The sequence below is a fragment of the Osmerus eperlanus genome, chromosome 5 (genome assembly GCF_963692335.1).
Source record: "Osmerus eperlanus chromosome 5, fOsmEpe2.1, whole genome shotgun sequence".
Taxonomy (NCBI): domain Eukaryota; kingdom Metazoa; phylum Chordata; class Actinopteri; order Osmeriformes; family Osmeridae; genus Osmerus; species Osmerus eperlanus.
In genome coordinates this window covers 4,387,972-4,407,861 of record NC_085022.1, presented here as the reverse complement: position 1 = coordinate 4,407,861, position 19,890 = coordinate 4,387,972, and the positions used below count along the sequence as shown (strand labels likewise).

The 19,890-nt window shown below is 47.8% G+C and overlaps 1 protein-coding gene across 2 annotated transcripts; it reads left to right on the top strand.

The window, feature by feature from the left end:
* Positions 1-157: 157 nt before the first annotated feature.
* LOC134020914 (septin-7-like) lies at positions 158-19,280 on the top strand. Of its 2 annotated transcripts, none has more exons than XM_062461252.1 (13): positions 158-495; positions 3,066-3,165; positions 7,983-8,089; positions 10,060-10,160; positions 10,422-10,556; positions 12,876-12,993; positions 13,156-13,248; positions 13,828-13,924; positions 16,727-16,778; positions 17,180-17,305; positions 17,570-17,705; positions 17,870-18,015; positions 18,245-19,280. In XM_062461252.1, exons 1-13 carry the CDS (start codon positions 457-459, stop codon positions 18,282-18,284), a joined length of 1,290 nt encoding a protein of 429 aa, XP_062317236.1. In that variant the 5' UTR covers positions 158-456; the 3' UTR covers positions 18,285-19,280. The 2 variants fall into 2 exon arrangements, with proteins under 2 accessions (XP_062317236.1, XP_062317237.1); XM_062461253.1 differs by having other exon boundaries at positions 159-495; positions 3,069-3,165.
* Positions 19,281-19,890: the final 610 nt, after the last annotated feature.

Genomic DNA, 19,890 nt, shown 5'->3' with positions numbered 1-19,890 from the left:
ACCATGATGAATCTTCGCAAAACGCGTGAGGTTCAAAACAGCACGGTATGGATTTTAGACGACAAGACTGATGTTGAACGACAAAGCATCGCCGTCGAATGGTGTATGACATCACTATTAGAGGCAGATTCTTTTCATTCCCTGGGCCAATGGGAGTGCAGTTCCACCGGACGAAACCTTTGCCTTTCGAGACTGCTAGCTTACGCTGTAGCATTTTTCTCCGCTCGTGTAAGCGTAATTCCGTGCTAAAGTCAATGTTATTACCACCTACCCAAATTAATTCATTTGGGCCCACGAAAAGGCACGGCGGTTCTGTATCGGTACATAGAGCTTGACCCGCTCTTACATCTGTTGAAGAGAGACGTGTTTTAGAGGCAGCGTGTTCAGTTCCGCCGCGTTAGGACATCTTTTTATGCCTAATCTACTCGGCGCCTAGGTGGGTGGTGTGACGGTACAATGATCGAGCGACCAGAATCTGCTGTTTCCAGCATTGCAGTAAGTAGTATTCTCTTTATGCCACATGAAAGTAGCATCACTTGTTAATACTGGTGCAGTACGTAATTCACTCCGTCAATGTTGCCTGTTTATTACTCATTACTCATGCGACATTATCAATGTTGACATCGCTGGCGTTTTTAACTGCAAATGAATTGCCTTGGCTCGCGGCATTACAAGATTCATTGATATCCCTCGCTCATGACTGCAGGGACAGTGTGTAGCCTAGACCAACACGTAGATTATCTTCCAACGTGCTCTGTCTCCTGGGTTCTTGTTTACAGTGCAGTCTCATTTGTGTGGTGAATCAACGGTGTTAAGACATTATTTTGACGTTGTAGCTAATAGTTTGTGCGGTACATTATTATAGCGAACGATGAGATTCTAATAAACCTGCCACAGGGGACACATCTGTAATTACACCCTTATGACATCCCAGTACATTTAAATAACCTAAATTCGTTCTCACACTGACCGATCAAACTGAGTCGGCCTGGCATGACAGCTAGAACCGTTCATGGTCCCCCCAACCGGCCGTGGGCTTGGATGGAGAGGCATAGTAATCGCCTGCCGGGAAGACTCAACCCACAGCGTAACTTGGCCTACTCTAGGGAATTAGTGTGTACATCATCCAGTTCTCTATGACACAGTCCATACTCATCCCAATTTTACGCAACTTTTTGCGTGTTTTGTCTTTTCTAATATTTAAAGATCATCCTATATCTGGGGCTTTTTAAATCAAGGCTTAAGCAATCTGTCTTTGATGTGGTGTAAGGTACAGTACTTTATGCAAATGACCCAAATAAGTCATTGAATGAGTGGTGGAGGAGAATAGTGTTTCTGCTGCAGAGAAGAAACCTTCCTTCATTGGAATGCAGATGATGTCACCACCAGGCCTTCTTCCCCTCCACTAACCCTGTGACGGGGGAGGGGCCTGTGACGGAGGAGGGGCCTGTGACGGGGGGAGGGGTTAAAGAGCCATGCATGGACTTCAGCTGCTCCTTCTCTATCACCGTCCCTCTTGCTACAGACATAACACACACAGTCAGCAGACAGGCTAGGCTAGTTAGCAGACAGACAGATGGATAGGACAACAGACAGACTTGCTGACTGGTTGACACAGACAAGACGGACAGTCCATCAACCAAGCAGGGACACGGAGGATGGTACGTTACTGTAGGGTCAACTAGAGTAGCTCGACCTGCTCACAGAATGAACTACGTAAACAGCGAGATATCGATATTGGATCGATTCGTGTTGTACCAGTTGGATCCATCAATGACGTAAGTTTGGGGCTGTAGCAAATTGCTAAGGGCCCCATTCAGCTGGATTGGTGGGATGACATCATTGTCACATGTGGACACACACCAGTTCTATGAAATCTGTGATGTCTAGCCCCAGACACAGGTCAAGCCACACTGGTTTCATGTTGAGTAATGTGGATGATGATTGGACAAAGAGATTAGAGGCCAAGCTCCTGACTGGTCTATGAACAAGAGATACGATTTATGACAAAACCTATGAGATAAGACAGGATCTTATGAGATAAGATACTATAGCCGACATCCCTATTCAAGTCTGTAGAGCTGCTAAGGGTTGAATGGTTTCCTCCTGTCTCTCCAGGGTTAGGGTTGAGAGCTGCCCTCCCCTATCTCCCCTCCTTCTCCCCTTCCCTCCTCTCCCCTCTTCCCCTATGCATCCATCCATCCCTCTCTCCCCTATCCATCCCCCTCTCCTCTCTTCCTCTCTTCCTCTGTCCATCCTCCTCTCTTCCCCTATCCATCCTCTCCTCTCTTCCCCTATCCATCATCCCCTCCTCCTCTCAGCTCTAGTTCTGACCTTTCCATTGAGGCACGCATGAGGGAACCGCACAGTGGAGTACAGCAGCGTTAGAGCCAGGAGAACAATCAATTGTGTTTGCTCTGCGTAGCGTGCATGACAGCGTCTGTCCACACTGGTGCAGGGAGAGGGGGATGAGATGAGAGGAAACAGAGAGAAAGAGGGAGACATGGAGAAGTACGACACAAGGAAGGAGAATGGCCAGCTTGGCAACGCTCTAGCCGTCATCTGGTGTGAGCTACACTGTCTCCATGACGACGTTTCTCAGATGATGGATATGATGGATATGATCCAACATGTAAATATATTTACATGTTACAGAGTAGCCTGTTGATCCTTCCTCTCTTTCTAAACCATCCTGTTGATATGTCCCTCATCTTTCTTCCAGACCCTGCTAGTCCACCTTCTCCCTCTCTCACCCTAGTTCCCCTGCTAGTCCACCTTCTCCCTCTCTCACCCTAGTCCCCCTGCTAGTTTCTCTCTTCTCTCTCTCGCCATCTCTCTCCCTAGCCCTCCTCTGTGGCTCCCTTCTGTACTGCTGCTGGTCATAGCAGCGTTGAAAACATCCTCTTTGGCACTGTGTGGGCTTGTGCGTGGATGTGGATGGGAATGTGTAGCCGATACGTGTGTTGTCTATTTGTGGTGTGTTGCCAAGATTTCAGAGTAACTTTGTGTGTGCTTGTGTGTGTGTGTGTGTGTGCTTGTGTGTGTGTGTGTGTATTTTCTTTCAGCAGAGGAATCTGGAGGGTTATGTCGGCTTCGCCAACCTCCCCAATCAGGTTTACCGGAAGTCTGTCAAGAGGGGCTTTGAGTTCACTCTCATGGTTGTTGGTAAGTCACTCTCTTGCTGGTTGTATCACTAATGTCTGGAATGTTGCTGATTACAGATTGTTTGAAATATTACTTTTTTTCTGGGATTTTCTCATTGGTGGCAGTAAAACTTAAAAACTGTCTGTCTGAATGCTGTCTGAATGAACGATGAATCTCATTCTCTTGTCATCTCCTACTGCTCCCTATATTGATGTATTGAGCCATGATCTCTCTATGAGGTGGATGGCTGCGTAGATACTGTGGATTTTTCTAGCAGGGCTGCCAAGCTTTCCATGAAAGTGTGTTTGTCTGTTTGTGTTGCTGCCAGCAAAGCGCACACACACACACGCACACACATGCACACACACAAGCACACAAAAGAATCCGACCAGCTTGTATCCACATATACCCTGTCAGTGGTTTTGAATTTCCTGTTTGGTAAACTTGACACTGTGAAAGCGAGCAGGGAGAGAGAGAGATGTGGGCGTGCAGGAGTGGGAGCAGGGAAGAGCGATAGATGGGGAGAGAGAGCGAGCAGGATTCACACTCAACTGGAATCTGCTTCAGCCCTCTAACTTCTAAGCCCCCTCTCTCTCTCTCTTTCTCACTCTCCGTCACTCTTGGTCACTCTCTCTCCCTCGTTCTCTCCCTCTCCCTTTCTTTTGCTCATTCTTGTGTCTTGGCTCAAACTTGTACTCCTTAGCAGAGCCAAACTTCCCACGTCCAAACACCCATCCAACAGTCTGATGCTCACTGATAATATGGGAGCGTGTTACTAACCCTGGCCTCCCTCTTTCTAAGTCTTTTCATTACGCTATGTTTATAGAGGATTTTAGGAAGGTTTCTCTTTATCTGTGTGTGTTTATGTAAACAGTGTTTCTGTGAGTGTGAACAGTGGTTTGTGTGGGGGTGTGTTTGTGTGCACTGTACAGTATATGCGTGCGTGCTGAGGTTGTAGCGTGTCACCGTAGGCAGTTGTGTGTGTGTGTGTGTGTGTTTAGAGGGTTTCGGTGTTCCTGTTTAAGGGACAGCCAATCAGATGTCTTGTTGTAGCCGGGTTACGGCGAATTGTCCATTCTATTCTGCTGTCACTCCAAGAGATGTACACTGCAGTGCCCATGGGGCTCTTTCCAGCTCGGCATTCTGGGAGGAAAGGAGACGTTTCCTGTCCATGGGTCCAGCTGGCAGAGTTTGTGTGTGTGTGTGTGTTTGAGACAATCTGACAGGCTTAGTGGTTAGCTCCTTGCTTGCTGAGTGTGCGAGAGAGGAGGCAAACTAGGCAGGGTAATCTCTGGGATTAACTGTTTACTGTGGCTCAGTCTCAAACTAGGCTCTGCTGCCCCATTCTCCTCTCACAGCACACTCTCACTCGGCCCCTTCTCTGTTCCGTGCACACTCTCTTCTTCCTTGACCCTTTCTCTCTTACACAGACGCTCTCCCAGCTGCAGTGCTGCCTGTGTACAGAGCTGAAAGTTTTGTGTACAGAGAATGATCCCGAATCATGTGCTATAAACAGAGGAGTAGTGACAGGGATATGTGGATTGTCTGCAGACAAGGACAGGTGCTTATTAATAGAATAGTTGCGAGTTTTAGCACTTTCTGCGTCTGTGCTACATGTCCTTTGTGAGATTATTTCCTTTTTTAAATTTCATGTCATATCAATGTACACGTATGTTATGAAACAGGGTTCTAGACCAAAAACCCTGCCCCAGGTCCTTAAGAGTGGTTCTAGAAGAGACAATGCTGTCCTAGATCTTTCTGAAACATTGGGGTTGTGGAACACCAATGCTGTTTGCTTGTTCAGAAATATCTCAGAATAAATCTCCGGGTGATTGTTAGTGGAGATGTAAGACCAGTCAGAGGCCTCTGTAAGCTCTTTCAGCAAATCAGCCTGTCTTGTCAGTCTAGGAAAATGACAGTATTTCCCAAAGCCTCTGTCAGTCCCCCTGAGGCAGGAGCCACAGCAGGGACATGTTTTTGCTGTGTGTGTATCTCTTTGTGTATGTGTGACTGTGTGTGCGTATCTCTGTGTGTATGTGTGACTGTGCTAACTGAATAACATAACCACAGAACCTACCCAGCGTGCTAACAACATAACCCAACCAGCTTGCTAACTGGACCGCACAGTCTCTTCTGGGATCACTTTAGTCATCTGGAGGCCTCATTTTAGACTTGCGTGATTACAAACCATACATCCTCTTTCCAGCCGTCTTTACCCTTTAGCATACAGTGTGGGTATATCTCTGTGTGTGTGTCTGTGCGTGTGTGTCTGTGTGTGTGTGTGTGCGCATGTGCTTGTGTGCGTTTTTGTACTCATGTGGCCTTTTACCCTGCTCTTAACAATCCCCTTTGTCCTAAACAAGACCACTCACTCACTACTGCAGTTAGTCCACCTGAAAGACCCCTACTCACATCTCTCTCTCTCTCTCTCTCTCTCTCTCTCTCTCTCTCTCTCTCTCTCTCTCTCTCTCTCTCTCTCTCTCTCTCTCTCTCTCTCTCTCTCCCCCTCTATTTCCTTCTTAGTCTTGATTTCTCCCTACCTCTCTCTCTCTCTCTCCCCCTCTATTTCCTTCTTAGTCTTGATTTCTCCCTACCTCTCTCTCTCTCCCCCACCTCCCCTCCCCCTGTATGCTATCCAGATGTCTCATTTCACACTACTGTGGCTCTAGTCCCACATGTCTATTAAAAAGTGTTTGTGTTTGGCAGTGGAAAAGAGCCAGAGGGGTCAGACAGTGCTCCTGCACAGGCTCACTAGCCTGGTGGATGTAGGTGAGGAGTGGCGTGGCAGTGTGTGAGGCTTCTAGGTGCGTTTACGATTCGTCTAGCTGTGTCTGTGATGGTTGTAGGGGGGTGTGTGTGATGATTGTAGGTGTGTGTGTGGTTCGTCTAGTTGTGTGTGTGTGATGGTTCTTGGTTAGGTGTGTGTGTGTGTTGGGATATCTGGGGCCAGCTGCTACACAGAGGTAATTTCTGTCCATTAGCTTGTTGACAGGAAGAGAGAGGGGAGATAAAAGACAAGAATGTCAAGAATCTTCTGAGAAACCCACCCTGTCTGTGTCTCTGCCTGTCTGTCTCTCTGCCCGTCTCTCCGCCTGTCTTGTCACTCTGTTGGCCTGTCTGCCTGCCTGTCTGTTTCGCTGCCTGTCTTTCTGTCTCCCTCTCTGTCTGTCTCTTTCTCTGTCTGTCTCCCTCTGTGTCTGTCTTTCTGTTTGTCTCTCTGCCTGTTTTCCTGTCTACCCGTCTGTGTGCCTGTCTGTCTGTGTGCCTGTCTGTGTGCCTGTCTGTCTGTCTTTCTGGGGGAGAAGTTACGTAGGAAGAGAGACGAATGGAAAGAGGGGGAATCAAGCCAAAGATAAGGTGTCTGTCCATCCATTTATTTAGCTATCCCTCCATCTCTCCCCGCAGTGGTTGGTTTGTGGGGGATATAAAGCTGCTGTTCCAGGATCATGTGGAACCAATATCTAATTAAAACTGAGAGGAGGACAGCTAATTGGGGCACATCATCCCTCAGGGAGAGCCAGAAAGAAACTGGGAGAGAGAGAGCTGGAGAGAGATACAGAGAGGGATAGAGATGGAGAGAGATACAGAGAGGGATAGAGATGGAGAGAGAGGGAGAGAGAGGGAGAGAGAGAAAGCAAGAGAAAAAAATAATGTTTGTGTGTGGTATGTGTATTTTTCGAGATCTGACCAACATCCTTAAATGGATATATCACAGATAGTCATTCTTATTTCTATGGTAACTGGTAACTACAGTCTGGTGAAGTTGCGTGTGCGTGTGTGTCCTCTGACAGGCGCTGTTTACCCAGCAGCCAGTGGGAGGGGTTCATACATCAGTGTTAGACCTGACATGTGACCCTAACCTTAACCCTTGACCCTTAACAACACCCCACTACTGAAACAGACGACCAAAGAGGGAGGGAGACGGGGAGGGAGTGGGAGGAGCTATACCTGTCTGTCTGCTCGGTAGGTGTAGACTAGTATGATAGGTGGAGAATGAGGTCGCCCCCTGCAGGCCTAGTGGTGATAGTGCTGGTCTGGATGGAGGCAATACTGCCAGGACAACTAGACAACTACACAACTCTACCTCCCCATATATGTCCCCCTCCTTCCATCCATCCCTCTGTGCCTCCCTCTCGTCCCTCCCCCGAATCAAGTCTTGAGCCAGATGCTCTCCTATTATTCACAGCAACGTGTGTTTTTGTTAGGTCAGTGCGCTACTGTGTGTGTGCGTGCGTGCGTGCAGTTGAGTTTGAGGTTTTTGAGTCATATTTAAAAGGGAAAGCAGGGACAGAAAGGGGCAGAGACAGGAAGAGCAAGAGGGGCACAGAGAGAGAGAGAGAGAGAGAGAGAGAGAGAGAGAGAGGGAGGGAGGGAGAGGGAGGGTGAGAGAGATATAGAGAGAGGGAGAGAGAGATATAGAGAGAGGGAGAGAGATATAGAGAGGGAGAGAGAGATATAGAGAGAGGGAGAGAGATATAGAGAGGGAGGGAGGGAGGGAGGGAGAGAGGAGAGAGAGAGAGAGAGAGAGAGAGAGAGAGAGAGAGAGAGAGAGAGAGAGAGAGAGAGAGAGAGAGAGAGAGAGAGAGAGGTAATGGAAGGATGAAAAGGAAACGAAGTGAAAGCCTTTTCTCTTTCTCTGGCAAATGAGCCTCTGACCTTTCTCCCTGATGAAGCGGTGAATCATTTTGATTTCCTCTTCTGCTGCTCTCACTAAGACATTAAGGGTGGGGGTGTGTGTGGGGGGTGGGTGTTGGGGGCTCCTCCAGTCACTGTGTTAAGGTTATGGTAGTTGTGGTTTCCCGAGGGACATGTGTGTATGTGTGTGTCTCCCCCTTTAGGTGAGTCTGGCCTGGGAAAGTCCACCCTCATCAACTCCCTGTTCCTGACCGACCTGTACTCCAAGGACTACCCTGGACCCTCCCAGCGCATCAAGAAGACTGTGCAGGTACCATCGCTGGCCAGCGGCTGGCTTCCCTCTCTGCATCTCCCCCAGAGCTCTTCCCAAACAACCTCCCTGTCCACACAAACACTGGTTTATACAAACCCCTCCATATGTCCACTCTGGCCCCTGTTTCTCCCCCATCTCTCCCCATCCCAAACTCAATTACAGCCTCCCTCCCTCCACCTCCTCCATTCCTCCTCCCTCTCTTTTCATCCCCCTCTTCCTCATCCCCCTCCATTATGGATTGCACCCCCAGGCAGAGGCCACAAAGAGCTCAGCATGCAGCCTTCAGGCCTAAGCAAACAAACTCGCTAACCGCAGCAGACTGTCACACAAAGACCAGGCCAGAGCCAACGATCCCAGAGACCCAGGCCTGAGGGAGGGAGGGAGGGAGGGGGAGAGAGAGGCCACGGAGGGCTTTTTTCTTTTGTCCATATAAGGGCTTGATAAACAGAAGAGGGACAGATTGAAGAGCTTGCATCTGGAGGACCAGTCAGAAGGAGGGGGAGGAGGGGGGGGGAGGGTTGTGTCTGTGGTTGAGATTGAGGGAGGGTGGCGGAACAGTGTCGGGGGGCGGGGGGTGTGTGTCAGAGAGGGACAGACTGGTGCGTGTGGTTGAGGGCGTGGTAGGGAGGTGTGTTTGGCATGTGGACGCGATGGAAAGAGCCGGGGAAGGAACAGCAGGGAAGATAAGGGGGAAGGAGGACAAGGGAAAGACGGTGGGCTGAAAGGGGAGGAGGCATGTGGAAAGGTGACAGTGAAGGGGAGAGAGGAGGAAGAAGGGGTGACTGAGATGGGAGGAGTTGGAGAATGGGAGGATAGGGAAGAGGAGGAGGCCATGGTTTAGGAGGGGGATGGAGGGAGGAGAGGAGAGGGAGGAAGACGCCATGGTTTTAGGAGGAGGATGGAGGACGGAGAGGAGAGGGAGGAGGAGGGTCCCTGGGTCAGGGTTCTGAGGGGTCAATAGGAGGTCAGGAATGTTCCCATGAAACTCAACACCCCGCAGCCACTTTCCCACCAAATGCTGGGCCCAGTCGCAGCCTAAACACGACTACAACGTCCAGTGTTCATTCTGCTGGAGAAAAGCCCAGTTGGTCACACTGAGGGTGCCGATATATTATCATGGTAACCATGGGAATCATCAAATTCTCGGGAATTTGAAAGTGAAAGACATAATATACACATTGACTGAGTACGGGATTTTACAGTATTTGTCTGCATTGAAGTGATGATGTTTATCTAAATGTGAATGTGTGTGCGTGTGTTGACAGTCGAGAGCAAAATGGTGTTGTCTGATTTCAGATGAGGAGACAAGAGGCAGGGAACAATATTTACATTCAGGAACAATCTATTTTGTTTGTAAAACGGCCACATTCCCTAAACTCCCCATTTCACTCAGTTGACGGGTAGACATTTTTGAGGTTTTCTGCCACCGTTTTTGTCACCAAAACGGTTCAAAAAGCGGTGCTGGTTATGCTCAGAAATAACACACACACGCCTGCACACAAGCACGCATATGCCAAGCACATGCGCAAGGAAAGTATGCAGAGTGCATGTTGGGTGTATAATTTGTTTGAAAGTTTGAAAGTAAAAACAGAGTATATAAGGGGTTAGGGAGGCAGAGGAATGTGCTAGTGAGAGGCAGCCTTGAACGAGGTCATCCCAGAATAACTGTCCATGTGAAACTAGCTAGCAGCCCTGCTCCTCCTGCCGCAGGACATGATGCATCTCACTGGCCTGACCTGTGAAGACACACACACCACATTGCAGTGTATTGTGTGTTATGGCAGCTGAATACACACACATACTGTATAAACGCACATGCACACACACACAGGAATATCCTGCATTAACGTTCCCTGAAAAAGTTCCAGCGAACTGTGTGTGTGTGTGTGCTGGGCATGCGTACTTGTGAATGTAGGTGCTGTGTAAGAAGTCTGTGTGTGTGTGTGTGTGTGTGTGTGTCACTCCAGGTGGAACAGTCCAAGGTGTTGGTAAAGGAGGGGGGGGTGCAGCTCACTCTTACCATCGTCGATACTCCAGGTTTTGGTGACGCCGTGGACAACAGCAACTGGTGAGTCGTGTTGTGATGTTATGCCCTGTGTTGGCATAACATTCCATAGACAGTCGGTACACGGCTGGAGTGGGCCGTGTCTGAATCTCTGCTTCTCTCTCTCTCACCTTCTCTTCTGCCCTCTCTCCTGCATCCCCGATCCGTCTCTCTCTCCTCTTCTCTGTATCCCCCCCTGACCCTTTTCTTACCCCTTCTTACGTTTTGCCTCCCCTCCTTTCCTCCACTCACTCTTCTCCTCTCCTCCTCCTCACTGTTTCTCAGCTGGCAACCTGTCATCAACTACATTGACAGTAAGTGTGAGGACTTCCTGAATGCTGAGTCCAGGGTGAACCGCAGGTTGATGCCTGACAACAGGGTGCACTGCTGCCTGTACTTCATCGCCCCCTCTGGACATGGGTAAGGTGGAGCTCTTGTAGATCCTGCCTTCGTTTTTCTTTTTCTTCTTCCAACAACGTATCTATCAAAACATCTGCCCCTACTTCCCTCCATCCATCCCTCCATTCCTTTCTCCATCCATCCCTCCATTCCTTTCTCCATCCATCCCTCCATTCCTTTCTCCATCCATCCCTCCATTCCTTTCTCCATCCATCCCTCCATTCCTTTCTCCCTTCATCCCTCCATTCTTTTCTCCATCCATCCCTCCATTCCTTTCTCCATCCATCCCTCCATTCCTTTCTCCATCCATCCCTCCATTTCTTTCTTCATCCATCCCTCCATTCCTTTCTCCATCCATCCCTCCATTCCTTTCTCCTTCCATCCCTCCATTTCATTCTCCCTTCATCCCTCCATTCCTTTCTCCATCCATCCCTCCATTCCTTTCTCCATCCATCCCTCCATTCCTTTCTCCATCCATCCCTCCATTCCTTTCTCCCTTCATCCCTCCATTCTTTTCTCCATCCATCCCTCCATTCCTTTCTCCATCCATCCCTCCATTCCTTTCTCCATCCATCCCTCTTTCTTTCTTCATCCATCCCTCCATTCCTTTCTCCATCCATTCCTCCATTTCTTTCTCCCTTCATCCATCCATCCCTCCATTCCTTTCTCCATCCATCCCTCCATTCCTTTCTCTATCCATCCCTCCATTCCTTTCTCCATCCATCCCTCCATTCTTTTCTCCATCCATCCCTCCATTCTTTTCTCCATACATCCCTCCATTCTTTTCTCCATCCACCCCTGTTCTGTTTATTGCGATACCCTTTAGCCCTATAAGGGCTAATCATCCAGGGCTAGAACAATTAACAAATACACACATGTATGACATATATATATACAGATTACAGATCCATTCCTTTCTACATCCATCCCTGTGTACCTCCATACTTCCTCTATACATCCATCCACCTGTTGCTGATCTTAGTATTGCATAATGTACGTTTGGGTCTGTAAGTCTGTTTCAGTGCCTTTCCGTTTGTGGCCTGCCCAAACCTGTGACTCACATAGCAAGCTCGTGTCTGAGCGTGAGCCAGAAATGAAAGTACGTGTTCACATGTTGGAGGAAGAGTGAGTGAGAGGACAAATTCTTTTTTTCTTTCATCTAATCCACCTAATCAAGTGAGAGAGAGAAAAAAGGAATAGAGATAATAAAATCCCCCAAAAACTGGCAGAGATAAAGAGAGCTAGATGAAGGTGTGCAGTGTTGTGACCCAGCAGATTACATAACGCCCAGTAGACTGAGCACGCTCTGTGGAGGCAGGGATGGGGCTAGTAAGTAGCTCACTCTCACCATCACAGAGCCAGCCAATCAAAAGACAGGATGCAGCTCACCGAGTGTCCCTGACATCAAAATGTCTGGATTCTAGAACATTCTCATTGATTCCTCAGTTCTAGATCGTCACCATTGATGCTTGGATTCTAATATACCAATGTAATGCCTGCTCTTTAGAAATGTCCTTCCATATACACCAGTGTAGCAAATTATCTTGACTCAAATGATTTTATATTTTAAATTAAGACACGGATCAAACTACTCTTATGAATAAGATTTGATCATATGTTGATAATAACTTTTGAAGGGACAAACAATCTCTACAAACATACACACACACACACACACACAACCACAACACACATACCCTGTGTGACCTGGGAACAGCTGGATGTTTGACATTGTCTGCATTCTTGTAATACACAGCCCTCCTTCTCTGATAATTCACACACACGCGCACACACAAACACACACACACGCGTACACATACACCTCCAGGCAGTCCGCCGAGCCTTCCTCTTGCCCGTGCCTGGACAGAGTTCTCTCTCTACGGACGTGGGGGTGGAGAAAAGCCCCTTTGTTTTCTGATAGCTCATCAGACCCACAGCAAAGACATCCTACAGCATCAATAAGAACGACACACCATGACTTCATTAGCACTGGTCCTCAGAGACAGAGAGAAGAGACTTCCATTGTCTCAGGCTCTGCACCTTTGGGTTTCGTCTTGGGAGACATCTGCGGGTGACTTGATGAACTGCGCCTCCTCGTACTTAACATTCGGAACGTCTTTGTCTCAGTAATAAGCCCACTAAGAAATAACCCTAGTAGTCAGAATGTATTTGAAACGTTGTGGGGTTTGTATTGTGTGTAATATTTCTCTATCCCACTAATAGAGGATTGATGTTTGATGGCATTTACCAACATTTACGTTGTCTTCATCAGTTAGTAGTCAGTTAGTTGTGGTTTTTACAGTTTGTGTGTGTCTGTCTGTGTGTGTGTGCCTCTGATAGGTTGAAGCCTCTGGATATAGAGTTCATGAAGAGGCTCCATGACAAGGTCAACGTCATCCCTCTCATTGCCAAGGCAGACACACTCACCCCTGAGGAGTGCCAGCTATTTAAGAAACAGGTCAGTGTCTGGTGTGTGTGTGTGTGTGTGCTTTGGGGGGGTCTGTGCGTGTATATGTAGGTAGGATAGTGTGTTTGTCAGTGGGGAGGGAGGGGCTATGCATTTGGGTGCTTGTGCCTATTTGTGAATGTAATAGTTGTTGCTTTGTCCTGGTCTCCCCAGATCATGAAGGAGATCCAGGAACACAAGATCAAAATCTATGAGTTTCCTGACACGGAGGATGACGAGGACAGCAAGCTCATCCGCAAGATCAAGGTACATCACGGTAGAGTGGAGCAGAGTGCAGCAGAGCAGAGCACCGTCGGGTAGAATCAAGCAGGCGAAAGTAGAGTTGAATAGAACACAGTAGAGCCCGGTAGTTGAACAGAACATAGTGTAGCCAGGTAGGACTCAGTATAGCAGAGTGGAGCAGCTTATGTAACTACACTGTGCATCAATATTGTGCATCAATCTTGATCACACCAATCACAATGATGAGGAGATGGAGAGATAGAGGGCAGTGACAGCTAGTCTATAGAGGCACAGTTACATCACATATTGTTCCATGCTCCAGCCCATGTTTGTTATTTAACTCCCTATTGGTCGATACCAGCTCATTACTAACCTTGTGTCCTGTTCTGCACCGTACGTGATGCTGTGTTGCGTCAACGTGTTTCTGTCATGATGCGTTGCATCCAATTAGTCCGAAATATAGAATGTCTCCTGGATCACTTCTGACTGACAGTCCAAAACCTGAGGGATAGTCCAATCGGAAGTGCATCAATGTGTCTTCCTGTTCCTTTTGCGACGTCACGTCCTTTTCCTGTTGTGATGTCACGTCCTGTTCTGTTGCAGGAGCGGATGCCCCTGGCAGTTGTAGGCAGCAACGTGGTGATCGAGGTCAACGGCAGGAAGGTCAGAGGTCGGCAGTACCCCTGGGGCGTGGCTGAAGGTAGGCTGAACGGCTGGGGCATGGTGGCGTTTGATTGGTGGGCCGGGACTGTGGTTGTTACTGGTGTTGTTGTTGAGATTGCCAGTTATTAACATCACAACACCTGTGGGTGGAGCATGGCTTCTTGGTCAGGATCCAGAAACACGGGGCATGTTTTTTTTTCTTCAAGCACTCTTCGCTCTCTCCCCCTCACACACGCACACACACACGCACGCATATACATTCTCCATGTAGTGTGTGTTACACACTGACAGGGATTCTGGAAAAGGGTGATGTACAGGGTGTGGCGTGGGTATTGTAGTTGTTCGGGCAGAAAGCACTCCACCACCCCCAGTGACATCAGAGAGAGAGACTGTGTCACCCTCCTCTCACCATTGGATTGTTGTTGATGTTGATGTTGTTTTCCACTAAGTTTTCTTTTGTTTTAGTCCTCTTCTGAGAGTCAATTTTTATTTCATTCTCAATTGCTCTGTGGTTGACCGTTTACCAGTCTTTCAATTTTTCATTCTTTTTCTCTCTTTTTTATCCTTTCTTCCTGTCTATTCTTTTCCATGACTGACAGAGGGCATTTTTGGTAAACAAAACCATCTTTCACTTTTTTCTCCTCCTCTCCTTCTGACCCTCCTCTCCACCTTTCTGTTGCCATGGCATCATTATGCATTCAGAGTGGCACTCCACAGAACTGGGTCCTAAAGTATCACTATTGCCCTTGCTTTAGTTTAGCTACACTAAAATCATGTCACTCAGACTCTATTGGAACTAACAGAGTCATCTTACAAGCCAGAGACCCGCCCGTCTCAGGGTATCCAAGACAAGTTAAATCCTACAAGCAAATCATCTGTATATTGAAAGTATTTTAGATACTTTTGGACCCTAGTTAAGTGCTATTACTACTTGATGTACGAACCTAGGGGCTACACTACTGCTGAGATAGACATACACCAGTACACTCCTAATATGCTGATATGGAGACAAACACAGTCTACTAGTCTACACTCTACTACTACCCAACCTCATTGGAGGTGCTTCTCTTAAGAGCAGTTTTATTAGTCCGGTGTGAACACCAGCGCCGGCACACCAGGGCAGCTTATCAGCCAATCACAGAGCCTGATGGTGTGAGGTGTACTAGTGCATTTACATTGTCATTTAGCAGACGCTCTTATCCAGAGCGACTTATAGTAAGTTCAGGTACATTCCCCCCGAGGCAAGATTGGGTGAAGTGCCTTGCCCAAGGACACAACGTCATGGCCGAGAATCGAACTGGCAACCTTAAGATTACTAGCCCGATTCCCTAACCGCTCAGCCATCTGACACAGTACAGGTACAGGACGGACTTCACCCAACTTTCTGAAATCCAGAGCTGGGCCACGCTGCTGTAACTCCTGCTCACACTTGAGGTTGTTCACCTCCTTGTTAGTCTCAGTAATCATCAGCCGTTAAAAACCCGATGACATGGTAAGGGTGGGATACAGTCCAAGAACATGGATGAAAAACAATGTACTCGCATACCAGGTTTCTCAGACGCACACACAAACACACTCACACACTAACACACGCTGTGTGTCCACACCATGGTACCACTATGCTGATGTAACCCTGCTAGTAGCTCTAGCAGTCTGTCTGGGAACACCTGATTGCCAGGCTATCTGATTTGATGGTCTAGTTGTATCAAAACACTGTTCAATCACTGTTTGAGTAGTGTACCATTCAGACCAGGAGGCATCAGGAGTTTTTAGCCAATCAGCAAAGACCATACTCTGCTATGTCGTGTTCCTATTTACCTGTGACCCCCAACGACCCCTCACCTCCCCACCCCACCCCTCCATTACTGCTCACATAGCGCCCCCTAGTGGAACTTCATCAACAAGTCATATAACCCCAAGCCATCACTCAGTAATCACTCAGAGTGGACACAGGTTAAAAGGCAAGATTAGCCCATTAGTCTGGGCAAGAACTGGGCCAGACCTGGGTCTGTGGCTCACTGGTACCCTAACCCATCCCCCCATCAGGACTCGCTCAGGTAGGTGACTAAGACGTGATTGGCCAGACACGCCGGGGGGCCAGTAAGGGGGGGCGGGGCTACTGCATGAATGTCATAAAAGTAAGGAGCATTCCTGAGTGGCTCACCATGATGGACTGCCAGTTGTGATGACAGGTTGTGCTGTCCAATAGAGAAGTATCATGTCAGTCATGCATACAGTACGACCACCACCACCACCCCACCCTATACAGTATGACCACCACTACCACTCCATTACAGTGTGCTGCTGACCTGCGATCCTATAAAAGCAACATACTGCGTCTCTGCAGACCTTTTCCAGAATCCCATAAAATCATCAAACCATACCTGTGTTGATAAAGTAGAGAGACTTCAGTCATCATCTACCCATGCCGGGGGTCAAGCACTTAGCTAACCATGCGACCTGTTTGGCTGGAGTGTGGTAAGGCATGTGTTGTGTCTGCGGTACGATGGTTCTGGGTGTGTATGTTTGTGTACTGTAATCAATAATGGGATGTGACATACCTGTCTCACCTGCTGCATGTCTGTGTGTGAATAGCCCACTGTAACAACCCCCCAGCTGTGATTATACAGCACAGCAGTAGAGCCCTTTAGCTTCACAAGATAACACAGTCATTTGATCTACAGGCTGCTCTCTTAGTGGTTGAACCCCATGGTATCATTACATGGTCACCTTCCTGTAGTCGTGCCTTTATTCCATCTTTAGTTTCAGTCATGAGGATGATGAGTGTGATGTCGCACGCCACTGAGAGATTCTGAGTGTGTCTGTCTCTTCCTTCCAGTGGAGAACGGAGAGCATTGTGACTTCACCGTGCTACGGAACATGCTGATCAGGTGTGTGTCTGAGGGGGTTGTGTGTGTGTGTGTGTGAGGGGGTTGTGTGTGTGTGTGAGGGTGTTGTCTGTGTGTGAGGGGGTTGTGTGTGTGTGTTTGTATGGGGGGGATGTGTGTGTGTGAGGGGGTTGTGTGTGTGTGTGTGTGTGTGTGTGTGTGTGTGTATGAGGGGGTTGTGTGTGTGTGTGTGAGGGGGTTGTGTGTGTGTGTGTACGAGGGGGTTGTGTGTTTGTGTGAGGGGGTTGTGTGTGTGAGGGGTTTGTGTGTGTGTGTGTGTGTGTGTGTGTCTGCACCGTTGTGTTTGCACTTGTGTGGGTATTCTCTTTTTTTCCTAAGGAAAGGTATTTTAGAAACCATTTGTGACCTTCTGTACTGAGTTTGTCCCTGTTGTCCTCCCCTAGGACCCACATGCAGGACCTGAAGGACGTGACCAACAATGTCCACTATGAAAACTATCGCAGCAGGAAGCTGGCAGCCGTCACCTGCAACGGAGTGGACACCACCAAGACCAAGGGCCAGCTCACCAAGTATGAGGCCCCTTATCAGTACTTCAGCCCTATACGTCCTATAAGGAGTGGTGACAAACGAAAAGCAGAGGCCCTGAACTGTATACTAGACTAGAACATAGGCCCTTAGGATACCTATATAACATTAGCCCATAGGAACCTTCAATGTACTGGATGTGACAGGTATCTCCAACCACGCCTTTGGGAAGGAAAGTCTTCTTAAGTCTGTGAGCTTCCGTCTCATCAATGCTTGAAGTCTCCTGACCTCTGACCCCTGGCCCACAGGAGCCCCTTGGCCCAGATGGAGGAGGAGCGGAGGGAGCACGTGATGAAGATGAAGAAGATGGAGACGGAGATGGAGCAGGTGTTTGAGATGAAAGTTAAGGAGAAGAAGCAAAAACTGAAGGACTCCGAGGCTGAGGTACGTGACCAGGCTGCCGTGAGTGCGTCCAGGCTGCCGTGTGTGCGTTTGCGTGTGTGTGGGTCGAGAAAGACAGAGAGTTTCAGACGTGTGTGTGTGTGTGCCTGTGTCAATTTCTGGTCATGACCCTGCCCCCGTCTCTCTCCACCTTCCCGTGTCTCCAGCTGGAGCGTCGTCATGAGCAGATGAAGAAGAACCTGGAGGCCCAGTACAAGGAGCTGGAGGAGAAGAGACGGCAGCATGGGGAGGAGAGGTCCAACTGGGAAGCCCAGCAGAAGATCCTGGAACAGCAGAAGTTGGATGCCTCCAAGTGCGTTACCCATTAAACCGCTCCTACTGGAGACTACTCTACCATACCAACTAGGCTATGCAACGTTGTTGTTTATTTTGCGACATTGAACGTCAATAGCTACTTCCGAAACTTTTGTTGTTTTAATGTTATCCACACATATCCTCACGAACATTACTTTCTTTTTTCTTTCTCTCACTTTCTCTTTTGCTGCCCCCTCCTCTCTCTCTCTCTCTCTCTCCTCCTCTAGGACCATGGAAAAGAACAAGAAGAAAGGAAAAATATTTTAAATGTTCAAACTGTTCTTACAATTTAACACAAGAAACTTATTTTACATCCCTTTTGATGCTCACGTGATTTGTGACCCTCAAACCACACACACACACACACACCAAGACATTCCATAGCAACATTCCAGATGGATGCTCCTGTCATACTCTTACACACCACATACCCACAAACATACATACACACACATCCCTCAAAGCAGGGCTTATCTGCCAAAACTGTTAGATTTTGTGTGGAATGCATGTGTTGGTCATGAATAATCTTTAGTATTCTGGACAACGAGGAACCTGTGTCCCTCTGAGCTGTGGATTAGTTCACATGGCAGGTACCATGCTTAGCCATCCTCTACACTTAGTATGTACTACTGTAACTGTCTCCTCGCTAGTACACTTAATATGTACTACTTGCCGTCTGTCCTTGCTAGTACACTTAGTAGCTACCTACTCTGCCTGAGGGCGATTCAGCTTCTCATCTGTTTGTTCCTGGAAAGATACCTCTCACCTTTTGATTATTCATTCTAACACTCCATGGTGACAGGCATGTGCAACATATAATCACAGACATGCACGCAGGAACATTCCCCAGTACACCTGGATAGTGTGTTGTAAACAGGAGTGTGGACAGTACATGTGTTTGGAAGTGGAATTCACAGTACGTTCTGCAGGTTAAGAAGAGTATGTGTCAGGTTGGAATGTGTTAGAGACAGGAAGAGAAGGATGGAAAAATGGCCGTGAGAGGACAGTTGAAAGCCAGGTATTCAACAAGAGATGACCGGTTTGTGTGTGTTTAATGTGCGTGTCTGTGCATGTGTGTGTAACATTAAACCGTGTGTTTGAGGTCATAGACTTTGCCTGATGATGCAATTCGCACCAAGTTTCCATTATTTGTGCTCTATAGAAAACACACAAAACAAAGCTAACATCAACATTGTCATTCTGGAAACACATACTGAAGCTGATCTTCCTGTTCCTCTTTGAATATATGGTTTATTTAGCAAATTGCGTCAATTCTTTTTTCTTTTTTGATATGACTGGTGGTGATGATGATGATGATGATGATGAAGATTATGTTTTATATTGTGAAATTGTGGATGACCCTAACCCTAACAAAGCCCTTTTACCTGTCTGTGTTGGGAGCCTCGTAGGAAGCAGAGGTCATTCTGACCTTGGGCTAGTCTCTTACCACTAACCCAGGCTCTCTCTACTTAAATCCTACAAGTGTCCACTCTGAGGGGTAGTACGTACTGTGATTGGTGCTACACTGCATTGCTCACCGTTCATATGCTGTTCTTTGACCCTCAGAAGGGCACAGGAAGAAGAACTCGGTTTTGGAAGGGCCCCTCAATCTGCACCTGACTGTGTGACCCCTAACCCTTACCTTTCCACAATACATCGTGTTTTCTTATATGATGACGTGTATGGATGGATAAAGAGCTCAGATCCATATTTAAAACTGTTAGTGGGATTGTTCAGTGGTGCTGGTTCATAGAATCCATTATTTTAGCATTGGTCCCCTAGAGTCTTACAAGATGCACTCTAATTGAATGCAAAAGGGACACACAAACTATTCAATCATTCACACACAAGTCTGTAATCTCACTACAGAACA

Bases quoted from the DNA above. Each gene is read 5' to 3' on its own strand.
- LOC134020914 (XM_062461252.1), top strand. From the start codon at position 457: ATGATCGAGCGACCAGAATCTGCTGTTTCCAGCATTGCA. The intron at 13,925-16,726 runs GTAGGCTGAACG...TCTTCCTTCCAG, and splicing joins CCCCTGGGGCGTGGCTGAAG to TGGAGAACGGAGAGCATTGT. The intron at 17,706-17,869 runs GTACGTGACCAG...CCGTGTCTCCAG, and splicing joins TGAAGGACTCCGAGGCTGAG to CTGGAGCGTCGTCATGAGCA.